The sequence below is a fragment of the Wyeomyia smithii genome, chromosome 2, assembly GCF_029784165.1.
Source record: "Wyeomyia smithii strain HCP4-BCI-WySm-NY-G18 chromosome 2, ASM2978416v1, whole genome shotgun sequence".
NCBI lineage: Eukaryota > Metazoa > Arthropoda > Insecta > Diptera > Culicidae > Wyeomyia > Wyeomyia smithii.
The window spans coordinates 181,508,944-181,526,418 of record NC_073695.1 but is presented as its reverse complement, the minus strand read 5'-3'; the positions used below and the strand labels follow the sequence as shown (position 1 = coordinate 181,526,418).

General features: G+C 36.9%; 1 protein-coding gene across 1 annotated transcript in view; it reads left to right on the top strand.

Moving 5' to 3' along the window:
* The window catches only part of LOC129724083 (uncharacterized), an 84,055-nt gene that overhangs the window by 57,703 nt on the left and 8,877 nt on the right, over positions 1-17,475 (top strand). The window contains exon 2 of the mRNA XM_055678702.1: positions 13,354-13,489. Within this exon, the coding sequence (XP_055534677.1) occupies positions 13,354-13,489 (136 nt within the window). The remainder of the gene's footprint in view (positions 1-13,353; positions 13,490-17,475) is intronic.

The following is a 17,475-nucleotide window of genomic DNA, read 5'->3' as shown; positions in this document are numbered from 1 at the left end:
TAATTCAGCTGGCAACACTTAAATTTTTTCAAATCTTATATTTTTTCTGGATTCCTTGGTTTATTTTCTTCAAAAATCATCCATCAGTATTTTTCGAACATCTTACGTCTATAAATTGTAAGAAAAAGAAAAAGAGATTTTGAACAAAAAATGCGTGACTTTGCAATAAACAGGGGGGTCCCACAGAGCGGGGGGGTATTCCAATCGACACCAAATTTGGGATTTTTTCAAAGTGACAGTAGATGAATAATTCTCCCAACTTTGAGCAAAATCTGTGATGGTCGTGTCCAAGTTTGTGCTCTTTCGTGGTCACTTCGTATGGAATGACCCATGTTTTATTAATATGACTGTGTTATTTTAATGAAAATCGTCAATAACGACACGAATGCAAGAGAGAAAAAAATTTTTTTTTTCAGCTATAGCAAATAACAATGCAGAGCATAAAAAGATTGTAGAAAATCGCTATATGTAGTTTTATTTTAAAAAAAGATTTTAGGAGGCATTCTTCAGAAAACTCCACAAAAGTTTATTTTAACAGGTAGATAGAAGTATGATGTTTTCGATCAACTCGATTTCTATCGACTTCTTATGAAATGTGCCACAACTTTGCCGAACTAAATGGATTTTCATATGCAGAAATGAGAAAAGTACAATTCGCGTCTCACTTTTTAACAGTGTTGTTAATCTCGCTCACATAAAGCATGCGTACTCCAAGTAGCGTTCTCACTGCTACCGAAATCACACACTGAAAATACTCCATTCGAACTGTTTCTCGTTCTTTTTTTACTTCTTACATTGCACACCACCAAGTGTTGATTTTTTCGAGTTTTCTCGTACGAACATAAGCCAACATTTGCTCCAGAAATCATGGACACACACTGTCGTATACTCTTCTAGTATGCGATACTACATAGATTTTCCACCCCACACTCGGCTGTCGGTGCACGGAGCAAAACTGCTAGGCAGCAATCCAGCAATTGACAAATTGCATGTGTGAGTCAGTGAAGGAAGCATTTTCGTTTTCGGGCATATTTTTTCATTCCCGTACTCTTATTCACGTACTCATCGAGAGTAGAAAGACAAAAGAGCAAGATCGCGCCAAATGACCTATGGTCGAATATCGACCATTTTTGATTTGAATGAAACTTTGCACACGTATTTGGCTTAGCAAACTGAGCATTTTTCACAGATAGAAAGATTTTTACACCCATGAGTTACATTCTAAAAGGGCGTATGCCTTTTGGCACAGGTTTTATTCGAAGCATTGTAGCCCAGAAACCGTTGGTTGCATAGAAAAACTGTCTGAGAATGAGTTGTAGGGAATTAAAAATGCACCATAAAAAAAATATACACTGTACAAAAAAAATTTTTTTGACCAAAAAAATAAATAATAAACATAAAATTTCAATTTAAAAAAAAGAGTTGAGTTATTTTTTATTTTTTTTTAAGAAACTTGACGTTAATACGCAACTTTTAAAAAAGTCCAGGATGGAGAAATGAAAAATATTTTTTTTATGGTAGATTAATTTTTTTAAAATATTTGTATTCTGGTGATTTTAAAAGATGCAGAGAGTCATTTTGAATCAAAAAACGAAGGGATGAACGGTGGCTTGACTATCATTCCAATAGCTACACGAATCACAAATTGATAAAGACGTATTAAAATGAGCTTGACTGTTTAATATTTTTAATTTTGCAATAACGTTTTCGTTTAATTTGCGTAAGCTTGATGAGCACCGATGATCAGGAAAGGGTTTACAGCATTCGGGCTTGGTGTATTCCATTTTCACTTTATTCATCTTCACAAAATGCAAACTGTTACTAACACATCTGGAGTAGTGCAATCGTATTTATATACGAAAACAGATATTATGGGTAACCCAGTAGTTATTGGTTGCGTACTTCACAAACAGTTATTATTAGTAAACAAGCAGGTAGTGTTGCACGACAAACATATTTTTTTATAAAACATTTGGCAAGGGGGAACGTGTAGGTAGGCTAAGGTTTAGCGCTTGAGTTATTTATCCAATCGTTTTGTTGTCAAAGAATGAATTATATATTTTTGATCAAGCATTTCAATGAACGTATGGTTTTTGCTGGAGAACCATGGATAAATCAAGAAAAACGTGTATTTTCCTAAATAATTATAATTTTTCGAGCTTAAATTAGAAATAACTCGAAAACCAATGCCTTTAGAATGTTTACTACCAAGAGCTTTTTGATTCAAAATGACTCTCTGCATCTTTTAAAATCATCAGAATACAAATATTTTGAAAAATGTTTGAATTAGAATTTTCATAAAAAAATTAATCTACCATAAAAAAAATATTTTTCATTTCTCCATCCTGAACTTTTTTTAAAAAGTTGCGTATTAACGTCAAGTTTCTTTAAAAAAAAAATAAAAAAAAATCAACTCTTTTTTTTTAAATTGAAACGTTATGTTTATTTTTTATTTTTTTTTGGTCAAAAAATTTTTTTTTTGTACAGTGGATATTTTTTTTTATGCATTTTGATTCGCTACAATTCTTTCTCAGACAGTTTTTCTATTCAACCAACGGTTTCTGGGCTACAATGCTTCGAATAAAACCTATGCCAAAAGGCATACGCCCTTTTAGAATGTAACTCATGGGTGTAAAAAATCTCTCCACCTGTGAACAACGCTCAGTTTGCTAAGCCAAATACGTGTGCAAAGTTTCGTTCAAATCAAAAATGGTCGATTAAATTTTCGCGTATTTCCAGGCGATTTGAAATGATTTTGCTTAAAAGAGAATTGGCGAGCGGTTGTATGCTGGCTGCCGCTCTGGCAAGTGTGTGAATAACAAAGAGTTTCTCGAAATTGTATGTGCTAACAATTGGAGAAGCGTAGCACACATCTCATTCTCAAGCAGGAAGTAGTGGAAAGGATTTACTTCTCGCTCGTTAAGCAACGCTTAACGCTTTTTTTAGGTAGAATAATCACAGAATTGCAACTTTTATACAATGTAGAATAATCAATGGAACAATTTTACTGAAGACACTACGGCTCTTAAATCTTTTTTTTTTTGTTTTGGGACAAAACGTGTTGTGAACATTATTACTACCAATGTTTTAACTGAAGGTAAAAGTTTGCTTCATTTAGAATTGGAATAAACTTTTGCTCATATTGTGGCACTCCTGGTGGACGGATTTGGAAGTTTTTGGCGCCCACGTGTCGGAAATATTGTTAGCTACACCTATTTTCGTTTGACATACCGCAAAACGACTTATTTTGTAAACAAACAATATGGAAGCCGAAAGGAAGGAAGAAATTATGCACAGTTATTTAGAAAATTTATTGTGGTCTGCATCTAGGCTAGCTAAACAGCTGAAATTGCCCAGAAATACCGTATGGCGCGTTATCAAACAGTGTAAGACAACATTGACGACGATTTGGGAGCCTCAAATCAATCATTGGAGTGGACAGCTCAGACAGAAACTGCGTGGTAAGATTTTGAAGATCTTCAAGAGTAATACCAATCTGCTGGACCGTGGTTTGGCCAGAGAAATCAGTGCTGCCCATAGTACCATGAGGAGAATTCGACTACAAAAAGCCAAACCCGACCATAAAACAGAATAGTGTGGTGAAAATCCGTGCTCAGATGCTATACGACCAGGTGCTGACCAAGTTCGACGGGTGTCTTCTGATGGACGATAAAACCTATGTCTAGGCTGATTTCGGGCAAATCCCAGGTCAAAAATTTTACTTGAATACAGCACGGGGGATGTTCCAACCTAATTTAAGTTCGTTTTCGCCGACAAATTTACATGAAAATTAATTATTTGGCTGCACATTTGCAACTGTAGTAAAAAAAACGACAGTTTTCATTTTCGATAAGACAAATTTACAAGCCTCAAACTATTAAGTTTATGTAATATAATAATAAATATATAATATATAATAAAGAAACGACAAAATACATATATAAACACCACAATGGGCCAACGAAAATCCTATTTGAGTGTCGAATTACGGCTGAGGAAATTGTTTTCACCCCTTTGGTAAAACTTTATCCTATCATATCCCCTAAATTACAATCACCGGATGGTATCATCTACCTACGAAACCATTTTACGAACCATACTAAGAATACTTTTCAGTAGAATAATTTACACCGGAAGTACCTTTTTTTTACTCTCCACTCAACCGGGGCAACAAGCCAACCAAATGAGGAGAGCGCCAAAGATTGGCGTACAGAAAAGAAAATTAAACCCCTTCAATTATGTTTTCGAGTACCTTCGATAATTTTCCCCAGCCTAGCCAGCTACGGTCCTGGCTTACAACGCTGAAGTGGCAAAAAGCAACGAAAAACAGATTAACGACCACCACATGTACCAACCGGTTTGCTGAAAAAATAATACTATCCGGTACACTGCAGCTAGCGGCTACCGGGGACTGAGGCAAGCGATGTGGCGAAATGTACCATGGATATCTACGTATGTTCTGAACCACGACGCCGAAAACCAAGACGCCATCCGAACGGACCGGCCGGTCGTGTATGGTGGGCTCTGTAACGTAGAGATAAGTGAACGTAAAATATTTAAAGTTTGATAATAAAATCGCCACTGATAATATCGCCGCCTAGTTGGCTGCTGCCCGGCTTAATTAGAATGTTCATTAACTGCACCGCGGATGTAAAGTTTTGCATTTGTGGTTCGTCTTTTTTTTTCTCTGTAGCTAAGTAAAATGCTTCACGGGCATCGACGCCGCTTCGCTGTGCTGAAACATGGTAATCTTTTCTGCCAAGACTTATTTCGATAAAAGTATGATGCTATGTGCGGCCCACTCAAGCTTGTCCTATTATTATCAGCCGAGCCATGATTAACTATCTCTTAACAAAAACTTCTCTTAAGTTGATTACGTAACGGAAACTTTATATACAGGGTAAAGCTACATCCAGAAAACTGGAAGAACGTCCATTTACTGGTAATCTTAGATAATTTCTCGTGGAATAAAATTACATTCAATATGCAAAAATAGTTAGAAAATATCTTACTAAACATATATAAAATAGAGGAACAACTGACACATATTCTGTTTGAAATTAAAGGTGATTTTATTTTTATTTATCCTAAGCAATACATCATCTGTTGTGAAGATATTTAATGAGCCACTTGAAGTTCACTTAAAGCTCACTCTGTTTTCCTTTTAGATTGTTTTAGATAACAATGAGAGATACTTGCTTTGAGTGCTTATGTTGAGAAGAATTTACGCAGAGCATGTAACATGTAACGTGTTCGGGATCTACCCTGGCGGCATCTATAGGTATTCCTGCTAAATATACCCTCTACTAGCTACATGTCAAGGCTCCAGTGGCTTACCGTGATTTATCCGCTTGAATATATCCACTGATTAGGGGGAACTGTGTAGCCGCAAGGTTACAGAGTCCGCTTTGTCAAGCGAATGATAGTTGGTTCGAATCTTAGTAGAGTCTGGCCATTCGATGTTAAAACTAGACTTTTAAGTATGCGTTCATTCTCAGGCTCCCCACCACTTACTCTTCCTCTACGCTGAAATCTATAATACCTTTGCGTGACTTCCTCTTAAGAAAAACATAAGTCCCTCTTATTAATAAAACTGGCCAGAAGGACGCACGACGCACCAGTTAAACATTTACGCAATTTACAGCTCTTGTAATCATTTTTAAGCGACACTGAACGTGTAGAATGATTGAAGGATTTATATAGGATAGAGAACATATTTTATGCTGCTAAGGGGCCGCCTGTGTATTGGAACGAAATACTCGAAAAGTGTAAGGTTGTGGTATTTTAAATGACAACTAGTTCTATTGAACTCTATAATAAGAATGAATCTTTATTACACATTTATTTAACTACGTTTGCTACGATTCAGTCAGCTCAAATCAACGCCATGCTTCAACGCCACGCTCTTTACGATATTCTTTGACGCTACGCTGTGCAGGAATGCAATATGCCACAACTACTCTCCTCCAAAGCGACTTGACGGTAGCACAACTCGATTATACCTGGTTACTTACAAGTTGGATGTTCCAGGTTTTACAACAGGCTCCTCCTCTTCTTCGATTGGTCCATCCACTGACTGTCATTCGTTTCAATACCCGTGTTGTCATTGAGCTGTGAATCAGCTTTAATAGAATTGCTTGCGTCGTTTTCAAAGTCGTCGAAAGTGTACTTCAACAACTGATGACTCCTTCGCTTGATAATTCCTACCTCATCCGAAACACACTAGTACAGTACAGCACCAAATTTTCTTAATTATCTTTGCTCGTACCCATACAGGTTTCTTTGGATTACGGTAGTCTCGAGCATAAACCATTTCTCCTAAATCAAAAATGAAATTATTCTTCTTAACGTTGAGATCATCAATTGTCTCACGGTGTCGTCTCTCAGAATTAGCCTTGAGCTTATCAAACCGGATTCGCATCTCCCTACCGAACAACAGTTGTAGCATGATAAGTGGAACGATACATCTCCAGGAATGAGTTCAGCTGCCACGTCACTGACTTTCGGTTGAATGCTTAATCTGATGATAACTTCTTTAATGCATTTTTCACAGTTTTTGCCGCATTTTCAGCAGCACCATTGGAACAGGGACTATATGGCGCTGTTGTCAAATGCTTGATACCTCGGTTCGTGCAGAAAACTTTGAACTCCTTTGATGAAAACGCAGTTCCGTTATCGGATACCAGTGTTCCAATGGCTTCGAATCTACTTGCAAACTCCGCAATTTTCTCGATAGTTTCCTCCGAAGTTAACGAACGTACTGCATACGTCTCGATCCACTTACTGTAACTATCGACCAACACAAAATACTCAGCTCCACGGAACGAAAAATGATCTACATGTACACGATCGCAAGGTGCGCTAGTAAGACCCCAGGGAGATAATGGATCGCTTCGCTCAGGTCGGTTCTGGATACACAGATCGCACTTTTTGCCAATGTCCTCAATCTCTTTATCCAGTGAAGGCCACCAAAAATATGATCTGGCCAAACACTTCATCTTCACTATTCCAAGATGGACCGAATGAAGCTCGTCCAGCAAAAAAATTCTCAGTTTGGCAGGATCCACAATGCGGTAACTTCACAACAGAACACCCTCCTCAACGCTTAATTCATCTCGTTTACGCCGGGAAACTTTCAATTCTTCCTCTTGAATAGTTTGCGGCCAACTAGAATTAACATATTCCACAACACGGCTCAGCAATCTGTCGCGACGACTTTCAACAACAATTTGCTTTCGTTCGACTAATGATCGAGTTTCAATTTCGATAAAATTCAGGAAACTTACGGATTTATCTTCGTCCTCTTTACCGTCATTGCTTTCAATAGGATATCGTGACAAGAAATCTGCTGGAATGTTCTGGATTCCTTTCACGTGATGTATTTCTTAGTCACAATTCGACAAGAAAACCGCCCATCTCTGCGAACGCCCAGACGCCGTTTCTGGTACATCCTTAGAGCTGAACATACTGGTCAAAGGTTTGTGGTCTGTCATAAGCTTAAAATGTCGACCATGCAAATAATTTTTGAATTTGTTAACTCCATAATAAATGTCCGAAGCTTCTTTATCAATCAGCGAGTATCCATCTTCATGTTTCTTAAACACTCAAGAAGTAAATGAAATGGGTCGCTCAGTCTTGTCAGGATACTCGTGCACAATAACAGCACCAATGCCTTCATTGGTTCCTTAATTCCGGATCGTAATGAGCCAAAACTGTATTTTCCGAAATTAGTTTCTTTGCCGCTTCGAAAGCCTTCTGCCAATTGTCTGTCCAAGAAAATTTCGTATTGTCCTTCAAAAGCTCGTACATTGGCTTCAAACAATGCGCCAAACAATGGACAAAACTTGGCATAATATTTTGCTAGATCGACGAACGCTCGAATTTCCTTAACTTCTTTCGGGGGTTTGACATCCATTATTGCTTTTACTGATCAATAATGTGACCAAGATAGCTAACTTCTTGCTTAAAAAACTTGCATTTTTGCTTGTTGAGTAAAAATCCAGCTTCCTCAAGACGTATTAATACTTTATTCAGGTTTTCCAAGTGCTCTGTCACGGTTGTATCCGAAACTAGAATATCGTCTAGGTAGATGATTGTACCACTACAGCCTTGAAGAACTTTCTCCAATGTCGCTTGGAAGATGGAACACGCCGTCTTCGTTCCGAAAGGAAATCGATTCATCCAATACACATCTCGTTATAGCAAACAAACTCCTCTTCTGCATCAGTGTTCAACGTTAGTGAAGAAAACATCTGATCGTATAGATTCTTTGAAATAGCGCTAATTGGGCTACCAGTATCTTTTTCGAAACCAATAGGTCTTTCATTAACATGAATACGCACCACAACCGGTGGGAATACATCGATTTTGTTAATTTCAAGATGACTAACCCTCGTATTCCGTTTCTAACCTAGCGGTTTCTGTTTGCTCTTGGAAGACTCCGTTTCCTTCGTAGGACACACCTTTGCTAAGTGTCCCTTTTTGTTACACAGCTTGCATATATAACTTTTGTATTGGCATTTCCGGAGATCATGATCACCTCTTCCGCAGGCAAAGCACTTCGAGTCACTCTTCTGTTTCTTCTCCGCTTCCGGGTGTATCTTATGTACTTCCAAAACGCCGCGCTGTTGGAGAGTTGATTCTTTTTTAAGCGCGGTTTTTTGTAAATTCTCAAACGTAGCAGTTGTATCCTCTTCACAAACTCGTTCAAAAATTGGTCCACGTCGAAGACCAACTACGAACAGATTTTTGACAAATACACCCAAATCAGCACCGAAATCACAAATGGCTGCCAATTTGTTTAATCGTGTGGACCATTCCATAATCGATTCTGCTTCACCTTCCCGGGCTTCAAAAAACCGTGCTCGCTCTCAGAACACAATCGGCGTCAGGGTAAACCGCTGCTTCAGCAATTCGCAGATCTCGTCAAACTTTTTGTCTTCTGGAAGCTTCGGATAACACAAATTTTTCACTGTTTGGTACACCTCCATGGAAACTGCCGTCAACAGGAAAGCTGCTCTTCGTTTATCGCCCTCTTCATCGATTTTATACGCCACAAAAAATCTTTTCAGGCGTTCTTCGTAGCGTGGCCAGGAATCTCCTACGTTAAATTCTGGAGGCTTGATAAAATTCATCTTTCTTTCTTGATTTATTCTCGTCGCCAGAAATGTGGTATTTTAAAAGTCAACTGGTTCTATTGCAATCTATAATAAGAATGAATCTTTATTAAACATTTATTTAACTACGTTTGCTACGATTCAGTCATCCCAAATCAACGCCATGCTTCAACGCCACACTCTCTACGATATTCTTTGACGCTACGCTTCACTTTGCAGGAATGCAATATGCCACAAAGGTGAAATACAAACATAAGTACACAGTACCAAAAAATGAAATTTACAGCTAATGCAAATTAATGCACATAGCAGTTTCTAGCACATAAAGTGAAAAACATATACAATTTCACACCGTTAATAATGCACAGTACAGAACCGTTTTAAACCATGTAAATTTGTACGTTAAGTGATGGAAACTTGAAGCTTTGAATATAAATATGCATGCAAATTGACAATATATTCATTTACATTGCATGTGAATATAATGCCACACGGAATATTACATTTCTAACGCTCCATTTATGTGCAATTAAAAAAATGTAATTTTTTTTTACTGTGTATATCCATTTGTTTATTATCTTTTTCTCTGTAAGCACTTGTTTTCAGAATGTAAAACTGGTTTAGCAAACTGCAACAGTAGTAAATTAAAGTTCCTAATCGAGGGACACTATTCCGATCAGCCCGAGTCCATTTTGAGCAGTTTGCGTCTGTTTTGCAGGGGGTTTCCTTCAGCACTCGAATGGCGCCTGAATGGCTGCATTTGTGTTTGTTTTCTTCGATTGATGTTTATTCAAAGATTTTTTTTGTGTTAAACGATAATGTTTGTATTCGTAAGACAGCTAGTTTATCGAAACTTTCGTTCTAGTCATTGAAATTGTCGATATTGATCAAAATTCACCCTAATGTATGTTATGAATAAACTTATTCTAAAATACTCGATTACAAGGTTATTTTTGATAAAAATTACCATTCATTGACGCACTGCAGCAAAGGCCAATATGCTCCAAAGCAGACGGCTAATATGCCCCTAGCAGAAATCAGCACCATTACCATTTTTTCGGAAGGTCACAAGCGCTAGGTTTTAGAAATAAAAGCTTTCTCATTATATTTAGTCAGTGTTATCCTATTTTCATGTGCGAATTGAATACCGATAGCACTCCAATAGCATGTGAGAAGTACAGTGATTTATGCGGTGACCAAGGATGGAAAAAATCGTATCGCATAACAATCATTCGGGTATCATTTATGAACGTGCTATTCATGAGCCTTAAATCCCAGCAAACTATCGCTATTGAAAATTACACATTCTCACGCATGCAAGAGACAACTTAGAGCAAAGAAATATATGGTGGCTTTCTTTGAAGATTTCGTTTCAGTATTGCCTGTTTCATACGGAGCGAGCAATATAGCGAGTGTTCAGCGAAAGAATCGTAAACGATTGCACTCCAGCGATCGCAACGATTCTTTCAAATGTTGGTTGCTTGTAGGCGGAATTCGGCTACTCCAGGTCAAGCTTGCACCGTGATATACCTTGATGATTCTTGGTAATTTCAAATATCACCATGCACCATGCTACAATTTCCGTAAGGATTGATGATACCTACTTGCTCCGGTAAGCAAACATTTGAACATAATCTAACTTTCATTTGAATTCATAATTTTGTATCACTGGCGATAATCTCTCAAAGATTCTCGCGATGCTGTTGAATGCAAGTGAACTTGGATACAATGAATGTTCTCGTGTTTGAATCATTCAGTCTCCTTCTACGGTATTCGAAACACTCAGAAGTGAAAAACAATCAGCAGCGATTCTATGGAAAACTTGTACGCGAGTGAAAATAATTGGACGATAGCTGATGTATCACAGAACACATTTGCATGAAATATTGCCAGTGAGTGAAACTTTCCATGCTTGGCGGTGACAATGTTTAGTTTAAATAGGTAGGCACAAAGCGTGCAAATTGTCGCTTACTCCAAGTAGTGAAGAATAACTTTTGTTATTCTTTGCTGTCGTGTTTTATTAACAACCTCTTTAACTATTTTGTTTAAAGCGGTTTCTTTTTGCGTAGAATCCAATAATAGAAATTTGTGGCGTACAATTATTGTTTGCTTTTTGAAAAAATAAATACCAATATTAAAGCAGTAAAAAAGTTGAACAGCCAAACAATAAACAGAAAAACCATGAAACAATGAAAAGTGTAAAAGCAAAACATAAAAGTAATAACAGTGCAACAGAAAAACAGTAAAACAGTAAACAGTAGAACAGTAAAACTGTAGAACAGTTAGCAGTGAACACCAAAGTAGTAAAACAGTGAAACAGTAAAACTGGACACAGCAAATCAGTAAAACATAAAAGAGTCTTATTGAGAAAAGGTGAAGTGCATCGAAAATTTCTACAATTCGTGTTCTAATGCTCTGATTTGAAATGTGTAGAAAAAATTCTTTAAAATGTATCAATTATATATGCACATTGTCGTGCACTCATTCGTATGCGTCATCAAAATGTAGTTCTCTATTACGACAGCTCCATATCAAGAGGCATACATTATACGGATAATATCCATAAAACAGACGCTAAACGGTTGCAGGCCAGTCTAAATAAACAATTACTTTCCGTCGCGCCCAGAGCGGACCTGCGATGAATGGGCGGCCGCATTTGTTAAATTGCACAAAAATTATGCACTCTTCCGCAGTGTTTTAATTTGATGTCGGACTGAATGGGCTATTCCAAGCTGCCGGGTAGTCAAGCGGAAACGGATAGACAGGATAGCGCTTTCAGCTGCTCCTTTTCGACCATTTATGATGCAGTATATTGTGCGGTCGGTCGAAAACATTACATTCATCTATATTGTTTTCTCACCTCTGCGCTGGGGAAGGTATGAACGTGACTATCCATCTACTTAGCATACCAAAAATATATATATTTTATTATAACCTGAAGTTGGGGTTAAAATGTCTGATAGTCAGGCTATTCTATTGGAACTAATGAAATGAGAATGATTTAAAATGATTTCATATCTCTAAACGGCACAAATTCATATTTATTGCAGGTAAATGATATGTTTTCATATTGATCTTTTAGTACATTAATTTCTATTCGCAGTCGAAAAAATGTCTGTTTCTTATGAAAAAATAGTAGCTAAAAAAGAATTTACACCCTAAAGCTGTATTGGTCACTAGGAGTCAGATGTAGGTCCGGCGGCGTAGGGAGCTCCCAGCCAAAGCCTACAGGGACGACAATTTCGGCTGCGAAAAAAATGTATAATTTTTCACCCCAAATCCATAGTATTTCTTCTACCGGCTTCCCAAATGCCGAGCATTTCGCTCTTTCTTCTATTCGGTGCCGCTTCACGTCGGCCCCTCGAGACGCCATCGTCATAAATCATTATAGTTGTGAAATAATTATTCTCAAACCACCGGAGCAAACGAACCGAACACAAATTTCAGATTCAATAAGAGACTGCGAGCGGAAAATCAGAATCGAATCGCGGAAAAAGGATCAGGAAAAAACGAGCTCCCCAGGCCATCAAAACCGGCAGTGACTAGAGGTGAAGCTAGCAGAGTAAGTGAGGTTTTATCCACTCGTCCAGGCAGGCAGCAAATTCAGCAGGAAAAATTTGACTGTCTCCAAGTCACGATCTCGAACTCCGCTGCATCTCTCTCCCACGAGCGCCATCGACAGGACAGCATTGATTATTATCCATCCTCGGCATGAACTATCGGATCAGAAAGCTTCGCACTAGATAACAACAAAAAAGTGCATCCCATGACCTTACGATTTATGTCACTGCAGCCAGAGGCCAACCGCCAGTAACGAATCGTCGAAGATGAGCCAAGAAGGTCCCGAGAGGTCACTTCGGGGAAAGTCTTACTGCGACCGATTTGAGTCATTCGTCAAGCTCTTGGCGCTGTTTTTTAGCATTAAAATAAACCGGTAATCAGCATTGGATTTAAACAAACGGGACGTAAAAAATGAAAGAAAAAACTTCGGATTTCGACTGGAGGGTTGGCTGTTTTTTTTTTAAGGGGTACAGGTACAGGAGGTTAAATGAAACTTTTTTTTTCGACGGAAAACAAGAAATGAATTATAATGGCAAAAGAGTAATGGATTTATGTAATTCTCAACACCTTCTATATTTGTTTTTTAAGTTTATTTATTATATGTTTTCTAGTGTATACCTAAATCTATGTACAAATATCTCATTAGGTTGTTTTTTTCTCTTTTATTTGATTACAGTGACTGTAGCTAAAATCAAAGCCGAAAATTGTGGACAAGAAGAGCTGTCTAGATGTGCGCGACCGTTCCAGGTGCTGCAATCGTCCACCGATTTGTCAATAGCCACCAAAAAAGAGGAATTGGATAAAATATGCCCGTAAGTGTTACATTTTTGGCGTGGGTCTAGGTCTTTGTTCACTGCCCAAGTAACATTTCAGGTTTTAAAGCGTATTAGAAGTACAAAATACGGTTGTTTCACAGATATTTTCTATCAAGGAATGCAACCGAGCAATTACAAAGGCTAGCAACATCTTTTTATGCTATATTTTTGCTAAAAATATCACACAGCAAATGGCCATCTTGAATGAAACTGTATAATACATGATTATTGTTCGAAATATGGTTTTGTGATGTTTTTTTTCTTTCTGTAGGAGACTGAACCACTGCGATAATTGGTAGTGGATCTATTGTGGTATGCTCCGCCTTAATCTAGGTGCATTCAATTTCGGCGCATAACTATTATTGAGTTGATGTCCAATTTTGATTTGCACGTGTATCCCAGTCAGGTATCACAATTCGAATGAAGTGTAATATCTGAGAAGGGTTTTCGTTCCAGATTTCGGAAGGACTTAGGAATCCTTTACCGAGGATACGCAGTCTGCGTTGTATTAATACTCTGCATTCGCAAAGTAGGTGTTCAGAGGTTTCATTCTCAAGTCCGCAGAAGCGGCATTTCTCGTCATTGAGTTTGCCCATCTTCTCTAGATGGTACTTACTCGGACAGTGACCAGTGAAAAGTCCTGTTATCGTACTTAGGTTTTTTTATTGAGCCTAAGTAGCGTCATGGTTTTTGCGTAGTTTGGTTTTATACATTTTTTTGATTGCCGTAAACCAGATACAGCATTCCAATTTTTACATATGACCATCCTCTCCCACTCATCTAGTTCTATTTTTAAGGCTCTTGATGAGACGCCACAGAAGGGTTCTGGTCCTATAAAATTTTCAGAAAAACCTTGTCTTGCTAGTGAGTCGGCTTTTTCATTGCCTTCAATTCCGCAGTGTCCTGGTACCCAGTATAGTAAAACCTGTTTTTTTTGTGCTAGCTGTCGAAGTGAAAGAATGCATTCCCACACTAGTTGTGATTTGCAAATGGGTGCTTCAAGCGCTTTGAGTGCTGCCTGACTGTCAGAGAAGATACAGATATTTGCGTGTCGGTAATTTCTCTTTAGACAGATGTATGCACATTCCATGATTGCGTATATTTCAGCTTGAAAAACTGTTGGCCAGTTTCCTATAGAGATATATTAATTTATTCCTGGCCTGGTGATGCCAGCTCCGGTGGCTTTATTAATTTTTGAACCATCGGTGTAAAAGATTATTGAGCCCTGTCGAACTGCTGGACCTCCTGTTTCCCAAGATTCCTGTTCGGTCTCGATGATTTTATAAGGAGTGTTGTGATGTTAAATTTCACTCTAATAATACACTTACACTAAACATGAGTTTCCGAGCTACCCTTGCCCCAACACATATTCCACAATTTGGCGTGTATTACAAAACACTTCACAAGAGGCGCGTGAATAAATACGAAGTAAAAACATTTGTTGCACGATAAACTTTTGATCGAAGGTAAAATTACGAAGAATAAGTGCAGAAAGATTTTAATTCATTTGAATAAGTGCTGGTTTTCTATGATATTATATGATATCTGCAACTTCGCGACACAAACACCGAAGAGCAATGAGAATGAGTGTGAACGAAGTTTAATTTTGCTGCTCCTCTCTTCACAATAATGCAACAGTTATCAATGCTGCCGGTGATTTCTAATAAGAATGTTAGTTGCATATAGGCTCCCCCTCTTGCGCTTTTTTAGTTACTTACAAGTTGATTAAATTTAACGAATACAATTCTTCACAATTTTTGAATACTGCATTGACTGTTGCGTTAACTTACTGCAACAATGTGTGCTGCTTGGGCGGATGATACTCAGAGGTCTGAAATCCGGGCCTGAATTCAACATGTCAAGACACATGCAAATAACTTTTAAAAAAGAACATGTTTCTAAATATATCAATCACTATATCCAGACGGTTCTTATATAGAGTGGTGGCCAAAATTACCAAATGCGAATTTTACATTTAGGAAGTTTTGAGCACATGTTTTTGTACTTTTTAAACTATATTTTCATAATTTCTGAATGAAATCTTGATACTTTCAGCTAGTGTGCCTGGGAGTCTTACTTGTACCTTTTAAGAATCTATGTTGATAGTATGCGAAAAATTTGCGTTTTTGTAGAAAGAGATAATTAAAAAAGTTTCATTTTTATGAGTTTTTTATGTATGTATTTATCAACGAAATTCATCATATATCATCGCGATTTGGTCCAAAACTCGCTTACAAAACGTTAAATCAGTATATTTGTTCGTTTGTATTCACTGACGAGTTTTTTAATTGTTTCCGAAAAAAGAGATTTCACTCAATTTAGGTGGTTTATGGATAACCCCCCGTCACTACAATGATTTTCTCATGCAGTTAAACTATCTGTAGTAAGAAAATAAAAATTTTACACCAAAGAATCAATTTTTAACGCAAATCTTAATTTTCCAACCACTACACAATGCTCCAGCAACCATTTTTTTTTTTTATTTATATTGAAAAAACACATTTTGCACTCTAACTTCCTTATTTCAAGTTTCACCTTGAAACTGTCTTTGAACGACTTTTAGAGCTTTTTAAGAGAAACAATTTAAAATTCTGATATCATGAATATCTCAATTTTTCTCAAAGTTATTAATGTTTTTCATCAAAAAACATGCGTTTTTCATTTGTTTGTCATTCTTTTTGGGGCAAAGATAAAAAATATCTCTTGGTCTCATTTTGAAGGGCATAGTTGACTCTATAAACAAAGGAATTTTTAAAAATATGTTATTTTTTAAATTTGAGTAAATTTCATTTAAAAACATGACAAAAATTTCAATAATTTTTTACATTACGCATAGGAAAGCACGCAGAATAATTTTTCTGGTATTTTTTCTTACAACTAGAAGTAATCACCTTTAATTTGATTCAAAAAGATCGAAAATTGAACAACTGGTTCAAAAGTTATGAATTTTTTTAAATAAAATACACTAAAGTCGCTTTTCACGTGGGGGATATGTGCCGCGTAAAAAAAAAAACCACGTAAAAAAAACCGCGTAAATTCCGGAATCCTCGAAAAAAACCGCGTAAATTTTGGAATACGCATAAAAAAAACCGCGTAAATTCCGGAATCCGCGTAAAAAAACCATCGTTAATTTTGCATTCCGAGTGAAGGGGAACCGAAATCCGGGCAAAAAAAAAATACCGCGTAAATTCCGGAGTCCGCGTAAAAAAAAAAACCCAACGAAAAAATACGGGATTGACTATTTTCAACATAGATTCATCCCTGCGATTTTGAGCACAATTGAAGCACTTTGGGGAACCAACTTCGAAATAGGGTGACCATTAAAAAAAGAGTGTGCTAGATGTATTTAATTTAAAAAATTCATAACTTTTAAACCAGTTGATCGATTTGCAATCTTTTTGGATCAAATTGAAGGTAATCATTTCTAGTTACAACAAAAAATACCCGAAAAATAAACCTGCGTGCTTTTATATGCGTAATGAATAAAATTATTGAAGTTTTTGTCATGTTTTTAAATTGAGTTTACTCAAATTTAAATAATGACATATTTTTAAAAATTCCTCAATTTATAGAGTCAAGTATGCCCTACAAAATGAGAACAAGAGATATTTTTTTATTTTTTCCTCAAAAAAGAATGACAAACAAATGAAAAACGCATGTTTTTTGATGAAAAACATTAATAACTTTGGGTAGAATTAAGATATTTACAATATCAGCATTGCAAATTGTTTCTCTCAAAAAGCTCTAAAAGTCGTTCGAAGACAGTTTTAGGGTAAAGTTTGAAATAAAGAAGTTAGAGCGCAAAATGTGTTTTTCAAATATGAATCGATTGTTTTCAAAGATAGAGAAAAACTTTTTTTTACAAAGTAACTTGAAATTATTGGAGCTATAACATTGTAGAACAAATTTTTCTTCTATCTACAAAGATAAAAATGTTAGATACTTGATTGCATCGAAAATGTTGGTCACCCTAATTTTTGATA